The 13537-nt window shown below is 36.5% G+C and overlaps 1 protein-coding gene across 4 annotated transcripts in view; it reads left to right on the top strand.

Annotated features, from left to right (window-relative positions):
• FANCM (Fanconi anemia, complementation group M) overlaps positions 1-13537 on the top strand; it is a 75122-nt gene that overhangs the window by 61016 nt on the left and 569 nt on the right. For 3 of the 4 annotated variants that reach the window (XM_014548190.1, XM_014548189.1, XM_014548192.1), the window contains 5 exons: positions 1578-1734; positions 4763-4869; positions 6509-7072; positions 10899-11271; positions 13088-13376. In XM_014548190.1, the coding sequence (XP_014403676.1) occupies positions 1578-1734; positions 4763-4869; positions 6509-7072; positions 10899-11271; positions 13088-13376 (1490 nt within the window). The remainder of the gene's footprint in view (positions 1-1577; positions 1735-4762; positions 4870-6508; positions 7073-10898; positions 11272-13087; positions 13377-13537) is intronic. The other variant, XM_014548191.1, reaches the window with a different exon arrangement.

Raw genomic sequence — 13537 nt, 5'->3', positions numbered from 1 at the left:
GGCTGTGGGTGCGAGCAGGACCGGCGCCGGCTGTGGGTGCAAGCAGGGCCAGCGCTGGCAGTGGGTGCGAGTGGGGCCAGTGCCAGCAGCAGGTGCGAGTGCTATGCGGGACTGCGGCGCGTGGGAACAAAGACTTTTCAGTAACCACCAGAGGCTCGCCCTGATGACAGTGACCAACGCCCCACCATGTTCCACACACGCCCCTGGTGATCAACGCATGTCATAGCGACCAGTTGTTTGGTTGTTCCAGTTATTCCACCATTTGGTTTGTTTGCACATTAACCTTTTATTATATAGGATATGTATTTAAAGAACATTAGATTTTATACAGAAGTAAACTTCTCTCTATAATTTCTTTTTTTAACCCTTACCTGAGGATCTATATTTTTAAATATATTTTTATTTATTTCAAAGAGGAAAGGAGAGGAATGAGAGAGAATAATTGATCAGCTGCTCCCTGCACACCCCCTAGGGATGGAGCCCACAACCTGGGCATGTGCCCTGACCAGGAATTGAACCCTGACCTCCTGGTTCATAGGTTGATCCTCAACCACTGAGCCACGCTGGCTAGGCCTGAGGATAATTTTTCCATTGATTTTTAGAAAGAATGGGAAAGGAGAGGGTGAGAGGGAGAGAGAAACATCAGTGTTGAAAGAGACACATCTATTGGTTATCTTTTGCACACCCCCAACCGGCATCAAACCTATATAATCCAGGTACGTGTCCTTGACCAGAATTGAACCTGAAACCCTTTGGTGTGCAGACCAATGCTGCAACCTCTGAACCATGGCAGTCAGGACTCTATAATTTCTCTATAGAAAAAAATCCCAAAGTAAAAATATATTTTTACCCTACTTTTTTAATTGGAATTAAAATCTCAATTCCAATTTAAAAAGTACTTTTGTGTTTTGAAACTATCATGCAGTGTTGAGTTATTTTGAGTGGCTAAATGAAGAAACTAGTGTGTTGAGAATTTAAGATTCAAATTGAAGAAAATCTGAGACAGAAATTTGAGTTTTAGAGTATTTGCTGTTTTTTTAAATTTTATTTTATTTATTGATTTTGAGAGAGAGAGGGGAAGAGAAACATTGATTTGTTTTTCCACTTATTTAATGCATTCGTTGGTTGATTCTTGTATATGCTCTGACCAGGGTCAAACTGCAATCTTGGCATATTGGGTTGATCTGCTAAACAATCATATATATTGTTTTTCTTATCTCTATCCAATATTTAAATCCTTGGAAAATAATTCTTAGCACCTTTTTTTTTTCTGATCAGTCCTTTTGTGGCAAAAATTAAAATAACTGTAAGACCTGTCAGGAAACTTTATGCTTATTAGTAAAAGAAAAACATTCAATAAGCTGAAATACTGACTTGTACTTATTTTACTTATAAGAATTATCAGAAGAAATTTAAATAGCTATGCTACTTTATCAAATCTTCTTGCAGTTTTCTGTTTTTATTTTTTGTCTTAAAAAGCATTGGGAAGAAATTCATTTTCCAGAAGTATTTCCAATTACTTAAGGAAAGTAAATGATTTTCTCATCAGTATCATCTTGTTTTCTAATTTGTCTTAGCTTGTAGCTAGGAAGTTTTTAGATGATCAAGCAGAACTTTCCCAAGAAGATGCAGAATGTGTTTCATCAGATGAAAATGATGATTCTGAAAATGAAAAAGATTCCTCATTACTTGACTTCTTAAATGATGAGACTCAACTTTCACAGGCCATAAATGGTAAATGATGCTTCTTTTTCTTTTAATTTTCAATGCTTTTAATGTGGTTTTAGTTAAATATTTTAGTTACTTTTCAAATAACCTTGACTTTAAAGGGAATTAAATTTGGTATGACTGAAATATTTGGTCATTTTCATTCAAATTCTATAATATTTGCTTTATTTTAGATTTGGTTATTTATAGGCTTTTGCTAATTTGATTATTTATCTCCAGAGCAACCTGGCTGACCCAGTATCAAATGTTTATATAACAAGTATGTAGTTCCTATTGTGTCTAGTACTATGTAACATTCTTGAGGAAGCTATATTAGTGAACAAAACGGACAAAAATCTCTGCCTTTAACGTTTGCATGGAAGGAGAGAAACAATACACATAATAACTAAATTATTTAGTATAAGATGAAAAATTTATAGAGAAATGAAAAAATGGAATAAGTTGAGGATTTGCAGGGGTTTGGAGGATTAATACTGGACAAGCTGTAATTTTATATAAGGTATGGAGGGTAGACCTCATTGAGAAGGTGACACTTCATCAAACTCCAGAGGAGATGAAGAGGTTAGCAATATGGATTGTGCAAACCAGCTGAGGCACAAAGCTCACTTTGTTAAATTTGCCAAGGAGGGGAGATTACTTTTGGTAAATACTCTCTCCAAACAGTGCTGGAGCAGATCTTATACATAATGCATTAAAAGAAGATGGAAAAAAAAAAAGAAGAAGATGATTCAGATGGGCTATAACTGAAATGAGAAAGATTCTGTTGGGCTTCTCAGTGTTTTGATCTTTTACAGATCTTGCCACTTATTCTGCTCTTGTAATTCCTGATATAATTTAAGACAGCAAAGTTTCCCGAGGTCCATGCCTTTATTTTTTAATCAGTTTTAAAAATTAATTTTATTTATTTAATTAATTTATTTTAAATGTATTTTTATTGATTTTAGAGAGAGGAAGGGAGAGGAGATAAAAACATCAATGATGAGAATCATTGATCGGCTGCCTCCCTCATGCCCCCTACTGGGTATTGAGCCTGCAATCTGGGCTTGTGCCCTGACTGGGAATTGAACTGTGACCTCCTAGTTCATGGGTCGACACTCAACCACTGAGCCACACCAGCCAGGCTTAAATTGATTTTAGAGAGAGATTGATTTGTTGTTCCACTTACTTATGCATTCATTGGTTGTTTCTTGTATGTGTCCTGACCAGAGATTGAACCCACAACCTTGGTGAATTGGGACTATGCTCTAACCAACTGAGCTACCCTGCCAGTAACAGTTCTTGCCTTTAAAGGAAAAAGGTCTTAAAGACAAAGTTTTCAGTGCTATGTCATTGATACTGATATAATTTACAGAATAAGGTTGCTTGGTGTTGTACTTGATACTTATTAATAGAAGTGGCTATTGCAGGTTTATAGGATAATCTGGTTGGAGAATGTTGATGCATAGACAGCAACCAGTATAAAGGTCCTGAGACAGGAGTGTGCCTGGCATGTTCAAGGAAGACATTGTGCCTAGAATTGAATGAGGAAGAGGGATAGTAGTAGGAAGAGAGGTCAGAGAGGTGCTGAGCAGCCAGCTCATGATTTGACTTATTGTAGCAGTGTCACTCTTCCTTCTGTGTTGAGAATGGCCTATAGGGGAGCAAAAGCGGAAGAGACCATTTAGCAGGCTATAGCAGTAATCTAATCAAGGAGTGACAGTGGTTGCTACCAAGGTGTTGGCAGTGAGAGGGTGACAAAGATTGGATTCAGGGTATGTACAGCTGACAGGATTTTCAATGGATTAGAGAGGAAAAGAGGAGTCAGTGGGCTTGAGCACAGGAGGGATGTCGTTGCTGCTCTGTGACACTGGAAGGCTGCCTGTGGAGCAGTGGGGTTGAAGAGTAGGGAGATCTGAAACTCCGTGTTAGACACAGTATGTTTGAAATACGTAGGATTTCAAAGTGGTTTTTTTTAAACCTCAAAATTCACATTTTTTTCATGTTTCATTTTCAAGTACTCTTTGCTAAAACTTTACAAAATGAGAAGCATAGGAATCTCACATTATGCTTAGTGAAAAAAGCCAGATTCAAAAGGCTACATACTATATACTTTAATTTATACAACATTTTGGAAAAAATAAAACTGTAGGGACAGTAAATAGATTATGGTTGCCATAACAATGCATTTGTCAAGACTCAGAACTGTACCCTAAAGAGTATGAATTTTACAGTATATAAATTATACCTAAAAACAATCTGAAACAAATGAAAAAAAAAAATCTCTGAAAGCTCCTTGATTTTGAATCCTTCTGAACATTAAACTGAAAGTAAGGGTCTCATTAAGTTTGTAGGGATTTAGCATGAGTCAGGAGGATATCTAATAGTTGAAGCTAGCTATGTAATGAAGATAAGGGAAATAGTATTAAAGAAAAATTTATATATCTTGTAGCAAGCACTATAGTCTTCAAATTAGTAGTTACCCCTCAAAATAGTTGATGTCAATTAATCACCCTAAAATGTAGAAAAATGGGAAACAAAAATTAAGTTGCTTTCTGATTATAACCTTGAACATATAGGCATAAATAGAAAATCGTGTGCTTTTCAGTTTTAACTTGACTGAAAGTAATGAAACATACATACTATTGTCTGTGGTTTTTATTGTTTTTGACTGTTTTTTTGGCCTGGATTTCTTGTGTTTTACCGAATACTTTCTATAAATCAGCTACAGTCCTAAGGTCTCTGTATACACTTATTTTTTTCATGAAAAGGCGCCATGCTAATCCTCATTTTCAGAGGAGAGAGATAGCTAAGGTAGAGCACTTAAATAAATTGTCTGTGATCACCCAACTAGATGGTCTGATTTCAAACGCAAAACTTCTAACTTTGCATTTTAAATAATTGTTTTTAGACATCTTTTTATATATTAAAAGCGTTTTGTGTAAAGTAATTCTACAAGGTTTGAATCATGTGAATTTGGAATAGGTCAAAGTTAAATACTTTTCTGGTTTTCATTTAAATCATTTTGCTATTTGAAATTCTTATTATCTTTACACAGATTCTGAAATGAGAGCTATTTACATGAAATCTGTGCACAGTCCATTGATGAGCAGCCGGTACAAAATGGTCCATAAGAAACATAACAACATAAACATTTTCTCACAGGTATAAACTCCAGAGATATAGTAAAGAATTTCCTGAGGTGATGTTGAAATATTTTCCTATTAATGAAATCTCCATTTTATTTTTAAAACTAGACTATCAGAGTTAACTGGGTTAATTTCTGCTCTCAATCAGGAAGGTGGACTAAATGAATTCTCAAAATCCCTTTTAGTCCTTATTTTGATCAAATTATTCTTTCTTTAATTTTAGTTAATTAGCATATGCCATTAAATTATTTTCTAATTAGGAGAATGTTTAAAGGAAGTTCATCACCTGATTAAATTTTTTTAAAAGATGTTTTTATTGATTTTTTGAAGAGAGGGAAAAAGAAGGAGAGAGAGAAACATCTTTTGGTTGCCTCCCTCATGTGTCCCGACTGTGGATTGAACCTGAAACTGGGCATGTGCCCTCACCGGGAATCGAACTGGTAAGTTTTTGGTACGTGGGGGGACATTCAACCAACGGAGCCACACCAGCCAGGGCAACTAGTTAAATTTTTAAAAAAATATATTTTTATTGATTTCAGAGAGGAAGGGAGAGGGAGAGAGATAGAAACATCAATGATGAAAGAGAATCATTAGCCCTGTCCGGTTTGGCTCAGTGGATAAAGCGTCGGCCTGCGGACTGAAAGGTCCCAGGTTCAATTCCGGTCAAGGGCATGTGCCTTGGTTGCGGGCACATCCCCAGTAGGGAGTGTGCAGGAGGCAGCTGGTCGATGTTTCTCTCTATCCCTCTCCCTTCCTCTCTGTGAAAAATCAATAAAACATATTTATAAAAAAAAAAAAGAGAGAGAGAATCATTAATTGGTTGCCTCCTGCATGCCCCCTACTTGGGATGGAGCCTGAAACCCAGGCATTGTGCCCCGACCAGGAATTGAACTGTGACCTCCTTGTTCATGGGTTGATGCTCAACCACTGAGCCATACTGGCTGGGTTAAATTTTTAATTCTTATATGTTGAAACTTTTTTTAAAAAATGTTAATTCTAAAAATTATAGATTATTTTTTATTTATGGTTAACATTTTTATATTAGTCTTACTTGTTTATAAATTGACATGTTCAGCTGGGTAATATAGTCATTCATTTTTCTTCATGTCCATTGTCTTTATTATATAGCACTTACCACATTGCTTATATATTACTGTTTATTTTTTCTGGCTACCTACACTAGACTATTAATTTCTAGAGGGAAGAGAGTTATATTGTTTTTATCTCCAAAGTCCCTACTTTCTTCCATAAAGACTATACTCAGTATATGTTAGTTGAACAAATGACTGAATTAATAAAGTTAAATAAGTATTGATAAATATCTCATGTATTTAAAAGAATATGTTAACTACAGGCTGATTTTATGAAAGAAATTTGTAATTTTCCCCCATTAATTTCAGGAGACAAAGGGGGGGGGAGAGAGAGAGAGAGAGAGAGAGAGAGAGAGAAACATCAATGATGGGAGAGAATCATTGATTGGCTGCCTCCTGCACACCCCCTACGGGTGGGGAAAGGGGGTGAGATCGAGCCCGCAGCAACAGGGCATGTGCCCTTGGCCTGAATTGATCATGGGACACTTTAGTCGGCAGGCCGAAGCTCTATCCACTGAGCCAAATCCTAGGGCATGTAATTTCTTATTTGTATTTTTATTGTAGATTCCTGAACAAGATGAAACCTATTTAGAAGACAGTTTTTGTGTTAATGAAGAGGAGTCTTGCAAAAGTCAATCAAGTGAAGAAGTGTCTGTTGATTTTAATTTAATAACTGAAGATTGCTTTACAAATGGGAGTAAAAAATATAAAACCCGACGTTCAGTAAAGCTAAAACAAAAGAAGATGGGACCGAATTGTGCACGTTCAAAAAAGAAATTATCCAGAATTATTTTACTGGGTGATTCAAGTGAGGAGGAAAACAATGTAAATGATAAAACAGAATCCAATATTGTGATTAACCCAAGCACTTTTAAAAAGAGCAAACAACAGGACCATGGTTTGAATTCAGTGTATTCTGGGTCTTCCTTGCAGTCCAAGGACCATTCTAATCCAATTGTTAATCAATTGCCAAAGCAGAGACAACAGACACTACTTAATGTAAAGGATGTGGCTTCTGATGCCTGGGGCTCCAAACCTCAGAGCCGAAATAAAATTGAATCTTTCTCACCATCATTCACTGCTGTTGATTCACAGAAGGACTGTAGAAATTTTCCAATTCAGTTGAAGGTATGGAGCAAAGTAGAGGAAAAAGCCTTCATATGTTTACCAAAAGTTGTTTTTGTTTTGTTTTCCTTTCTTGTATGTTTTGTGTTAAATAACTAGGTCAAAGAAAAATTAGCTAATGTTGAAATTCTTCAAATAAGAAAATAGCACATTAAATTTTATGGGTAACTCAGATATGGGTGCTTAGGTTATAATTTTTTAAATATGATAATAGTTTTCTTAATAACACTGTAAGGAAACTTGCTAATTTCATTAAAAGGCTGTAGAAAAATGAGCTTTCTGCAAGGTAAATTTAATAGAAATTACATACTCAGAACTAGGCCCAGTACCCTGATTAACTTTTCTTTCTCCCACTTAAGGCTTCAGGTATGTAACTCATCTCTTTATTGGGGAGAGGAGTTAGGGGCACCACCTAATTTCCTTCCTTCCAGAGTGGCTGAGGAGTCCAGTTTCCAGCTTCCCCTATCTTGCTGTTGCTTAAATAATCCTTAACACCATTTTCAGTTTTTAAGAGTTTATAGTTAAGTAGTTTTACTAAAATAGGGATTAGAGTCATAGTACTAGGAATTCCCTAACTGTAAATATTGATTGATTTCCTTAATTGTCATTTAGGAGTGAGACCTAGACCCAGACTTCTATTTCTCTTTTATTCCAGGTATTTCAGTCCATTCTGCCTTACCAATATGCTACAATGTCCACACAACAGCTCTCAAATTGGCCAGTTTTAAATTGTCCTCAGGCTTTTATTGCCCAAAGTTATTTCTCAAAGGTACAATTAGGATAAAGGTAACTAGATTACATTTTATAATAGATTGGAGATCAATTTCTCTGAGCCTCAGTTTCCTCGGCTATAGTATACATATAGTAATCCCAAGGGTCACGGTAGGTAATATATGCACAGTACTTTGAAGGCCTGTAAGCACTATCTACATTTCCACTGTGGCATGCTCTAACTGAAAAACAGACGTAGGATAGTAATACTGTGAGGATTGTGGAAAAGATAAACAGATTTTAACAGGAATGGGTTTTAAATTTTCTTCTATACCTAGTACTACAATTCTAGAAAATACGATTCTTTATACTTGAAATTAGAAGGGGAAAGACTTTGAGGTAAATTTGAGTAGACAGAACATAGACTAAATATCTGTCAAAAACTGTTAGATTTAAAACTTAACTTTTACTTTGTCATATATATTGCAAACAGCATTCCTTGTCTGCCATTTATCTTTTTCTTTTGTTTGTTACTACAAACAAAAATGTTTGTCATAGGAAGAGGTACTTTTTTATACAGTTGCCATTATTTTCTTTATAGTTTCTGACTTCATTGTCATGTTTAGAAAGCCGTTTTCTACTCCAAGATAAGTACATATTTCTGGCATTTTTGTTTTTTTGTGTTTTTAGTGGCCATTTCTTCCTTCATTACATTTATTCTTTTTTGTGTTTTGAAATTGAATATTGAATGTATTTTAAAGATTATTTCTGAGTGATTATGACTTCTATATTTAGCTTAGGAGGTAGGAAGCTGGAAAGAGCATTGTTCTCTTCCGTGTAACAATAACCATTAAAAAATCCAGATAATCTACAATATCAGAGATTTATTTTTATTGGAGTTGAGATTGCAGGACAACCAATTAGTCTGATATCTAAGGAGAGACAAGTGCTTTCAATGAGAGACTTGATGAGACTTGGGAGAGTCACTGGGCACTGTACTATCTGGGAATAAGAATTTATCTAAAACTTAACTGCAAAAGGCAGTGAACTAGCATGAGCGTTTAGAATCCCTGGAAGTTGCAGACATAAGGGGAATTTGCAACCACTCCTGCACTCTTCTTCACAGACTCACCAGGTGTTCACAGGGAAGATTGAGAGTCAGAAAACCTTTTTCCTGCTGCAGGAAGTGACCAGCAGTTCCTGTGGAGAAGGCACCAAAACTCATTGTTCCTTCTCCCCTATGGAACAAAAAGCTTTAAGTTTTAAGCCATTAGGGATAGAGCAGCAAACCCTAAGGGCTTAGACCAGTGGTTCTCAACCTTCCTAATGCCTCGACCCTTTAATACAGTTCCTCATGTTGTGGTGACCCCCAACCATAAAATTATTTTCGTTGCTACTTCATAACTGTAATTTTGCTACTGTTATGAATTGTAATGTAAATATCTGATATGCAGGATGTATCTTCATTGTTACAAATTGAACATAATTAAAGCATAGTGGTTAATCACAAAAACAATATGTAATTATATATGTGTTTTCCAATGGTCTTAGGCAACCCCTGTGAAAGGGTCGTTTAACCCCCAAAGGGGTCACGACCCACAGGTTGAGAACCACTGGCTTAGGCAAAGACCCTTTGCAGATGGAGGAAGGACACAACAACAACAAAATTCCATAGTCGAGAAAGTGTCAGGAAAACATCTTGGGCTAGAATATTAGGGATCTCCAGTCCCTAGGAGGCAGGGCAAGATCACTGAGAAGGTTCCACCTCTGAGACTGGAACACAAGTCCTGCTCAAGACAGGCTGAACCAGGACATATGAATACCCACCCTACCCTCCCCTCACTATCCTCTCCCCCCTCCTGGCCCCAACAAGATGCTCCTAGTGCTCCCTCCAACCAGGCTAGCAAGCACTAAGTAACAAATAAAAGCAATCTGCTGACTGGAATGACAGTATGGGAAGAGAAGCTTTCTGAGGCTCAGGCTCACAGAGAAGACTTGAAGCTGAGAGAACATTTAGAAAAATTATCTGGCAACTCACCCCACCCTAATTACAAAGTAGCACTACCAAGTTTAAAGCCTCTGGTTGTACCTAGAGTAATCAGAGCAATAAGAAAATACAAACCTAACGAAGTGTTTGACTAGGTTTACTCAACCGCACATCCTAAGTAAGGCCTAGCAAAAGAAAAGCATACCTGTTTCTAGGCCTAAATACTTTTGTTCAATTACTGCTGTCCTACACAAGATGTTTGGATTTCAACCAAAAGTTACAAAGTACATAAGAGGAAGAAAAAAAGCACATTCTTAAGAACCAGACTCCTGATATGACCTATCAGAATCAGACAGGGAGTTTAAAATAGCCAGGATTTATATGTTAAAGGCTTAAACAAAAATGCATGAATAGATAGGGAATATCATCTAAGAAATGAAAAATATAAAGAACAATAAAGTGGAAATACTAGAAATGGAAAACATGGTAAAAGAGATAAAGGTTGTCTTCAATGGGCCCATCATAGACCCAATACAGCCATAAAAACAACCAACAAATTTAAAGCAAGGACAATAGAAATTACCCAAGCTGAGAAACACAGAGTGAAAAAACGAATGGAGCATCCAAAAGCTGTGGGACTGTATCAATAGGCTAACATACATGTAATTGGAATTAAGAGCAAAGAGGGTAAGAGATATAGTTGAACAGGCAGTGGCTGAGAATTTTCCAAAATTAATGAGCATTGGTATACAAGTATATGAATCTGTTTTGACTACTTTTGGAAAGTATTTCCACCTAAGAGTGGAATTACTGGGTCATATGGTAATTCTGTGTTTAACTTTTGGAGGCTATACCATTTTATATTCCCACCAGCAATGTATGTTCAAGTTTTTTCACATTCTCATCAACACACACACACACACACATACACACACACACACACACACACCCCTTTTTAAAAAATTGTAGTTGTCCCACTAGGTTTCCGTGAATGGCGGCTTGGTTCTTCATCTATATAGTCAGTTTGGTCATGTTGAAGAAAAAAGAGTATCAGTAAAGAAAATCATCTTCAGGCTTATGGTGCTAACATATATTTAACCTGTTTATGATCGATGTTTTCTACATTTTCAGGTTGGTAGTTCTCTGGAAGATTCTAGCACTTCAACAACTTACAATTCCAACTCAAGACCATGTTTGGCTGGCACACATACTTTTAGACTCCCACAGGAAGGCCAGAGAACTTGTATTCTTGTAGACAGCCGTGAAATCACTTCTGGTTCAGAAATAATTTCTTCCCTAAGAGCAATTCATGGCTTTCAAGTAGAGGTTTGTCCTCTTAATGGTTGTGATTACATTGTGAGTAACCGCATGGTGGTGGAAAGGAGGTATCAATCTGAGATGCTAAACAGTATTAATAAAAACAAGTTCATTGACCAGATCCAGTACCTACAGAGCATGTTTGAAAGAATATGTGTGATTGTGGAAAAGGACAGAGAAAAAACAGGTTTGTATTTTTAAATGTTTGTTTATAAATCTGTAAAGGAACTTGATTGAATTAGTTCAATCTATTGTCAGGATGTGGAAAGCTCTTACAATACCTGACTCATTTCATATGTACATAATGTTTTTCAGTAGTCATTGTGTTTAAATGCAGCTTATGAATTGAAGGGTGATAAATTGAAGGCAAGTGAACCAAGCATAAGTCTTTTTAAGGTGCCCCAGAAAAACTGAGGGCTTTAAATAAAGCAGTGGCGGGGAAAAAGCATTCAGGAGTTTTAGGAAGCAGGATTAACAGGAGTTGGTGGGGTTACTCTTAAATTGACTAATTTCTTGGTTATTGGACAGTTAGGTAGTGGTGCTGTTTATTGATATTATAAACATGAGAAGCAGATTTGAGGGACAAGATTGAGTTCTCAATAGGTCACTGAAATGGATGCCGAGGATGCATTTGGAAATGCAGGATTGGAGCTTCATTTGGGGAATTACTATGGGAGTCACTGAGAATAGTGAAAGGATCATGGGAAATGAAATAAAAAAATGCACTGAGTTCTGGTGTCTACATCTATGTAATGTTGCATTGAAAAATCCCTCCCTCTGAGGAGTTAATATACTTGTGATGTTATGAGGATTAAGTGAAATCATGTAGGTGAAAGCAACTATTCAAGAATTCAAGATTGTACAGTCATTAAGTAAAAGGAAAAAATGTAGTTTATGTAAAACACTAGAGGCCCGATGCACGAAATTCGTGCAAGAATAGGCCTTCCTTCCCCCGGCTGCCGGCACCAGCTTCCCTTTGGCACCTAGGACCCAGGCTTCCCTCGCAGCCCCGGCTTTGTCTGGAAGGTTGTCCAGAAGGACATCCCTCTTGCAAACCGGGACTGCTGGCTCCTAACCGCTCATCTGCCTGCTGGCCTGAACCCCCTAACTGCTCTCCCCTGCCAGCCTGATCACCCCTAACCGCCCCTGCCTTGGCCCCGCCACCATGGCTTTGTCCGGAAGGGCATCTGGAAGGTTGTCCAGAAGATGTCTGGTCTAATTAGCATATTACCCTTTTATTAGTATAGATTTGTTTGGTAATTGAACAATGTACCTTTTTATCCCCATGCTTTCACTGGTGAACCACGTGATCTTGGACAAATAACTGTATCTTTCAGTAATCCTTTTTATTTTTTAGTTTAACAATTGAGGGCTTTAGATTAGGTGATCTCTTGGGTCCTTTTACTTCTAAAATTCAGTAATTTAATCTTTATCAACATATTTTGTAGTATATTGGAAAGTAATATGTCAAAAGTTATAGAAAAGTACCTTTCTTTGGCATATAAAGAATGCCCAAAAGAAAATATAGGTAATATGTGGAAAGAAAATAAATGGGAAAGTTAGGGGAGTAAATTAATAGGCAAGAGTTAAAGATAATATTAAAATGGGTGTGCGGAGTATTGAGTTACTCTTGGAATAAATACATAAGATAATTTTGTATCAGTTAAACTGAGTTCTTCATCATTGCTAGTAGCATTATGAAAAAATTTATTAGAGTCAAGTAATGTGGCCTTGGCTTTAGGAATGAATTATCTACGAATATAAGCTCTTCCCTGCCTACCCACCTTTCTATGTTGATTCCAATTCAGGACACTCATAAAGACAGTTTCCATATTTTATCTCAGAACCTTTAAATCTTTAGCTGTAGCGTTTGTCAATGTCATAAATAATGTGGCACTAGTTTTTTTTAATGGTGTAGATCTTGGGATTTTAATATATAGTATTCTGATTCTAGTTAATGGAAGTTACTAATGTTTGCATTTTCCTAAACATGAAATATTTAGGAGACACATCCAGGATGTTTAAGAGAACAAAGAGCTATGACAACCTGCTGACTACCTTAATTGGTGCTGGAATTCGAATTCTTTTCAGTTCCTGCCAAGAAGAAACTGCAGATTTGCTAAAGGAACTGTCTTTAGTGGAGCAAAGAAAGAATGTTGGTATTCAAGTTCCAACAGTGAACAGTAATAAATGTGAAGCACTTCAATTTTATCTAAGTATTCCCAGTGTAAGTTATATAACTGCATTAAATATGTGTCACCAGTTTTCTTCTGTTAAAAAGATGACCAACAGGTATGTCTGTTTTAATATTTTTAAATGGTTACATTTAAATGATTCTTAGAAGCATTTTATGGAAATTTTAATATATTTTTTAAAAGGTATAGGCTAGTCTGTTAGAGTATTTCATTCAGTAGAGACTTTTTTCTTGCCAACATGTAAGTCACTGCATGAAG

Source organism: Myotis brandtii, unplaced genomic scaffold, assembly GCF_000412655.1.
Source record: "Myotis brandtii unplaced genomic scaffold, ASM41265v1 scaffold5, whole genome shotgun sequence".
Classification (NCBI taxonomy): domain Eukaryota; kingdom Metazoa; phylum Chordata; class Mammalia; order Chiroptera; family Vespertilionidae; genus Myotis; species Myotis brandtii.
This window is presented reverse-complemented; position numbering and strand designations above follow the sequence as displayed.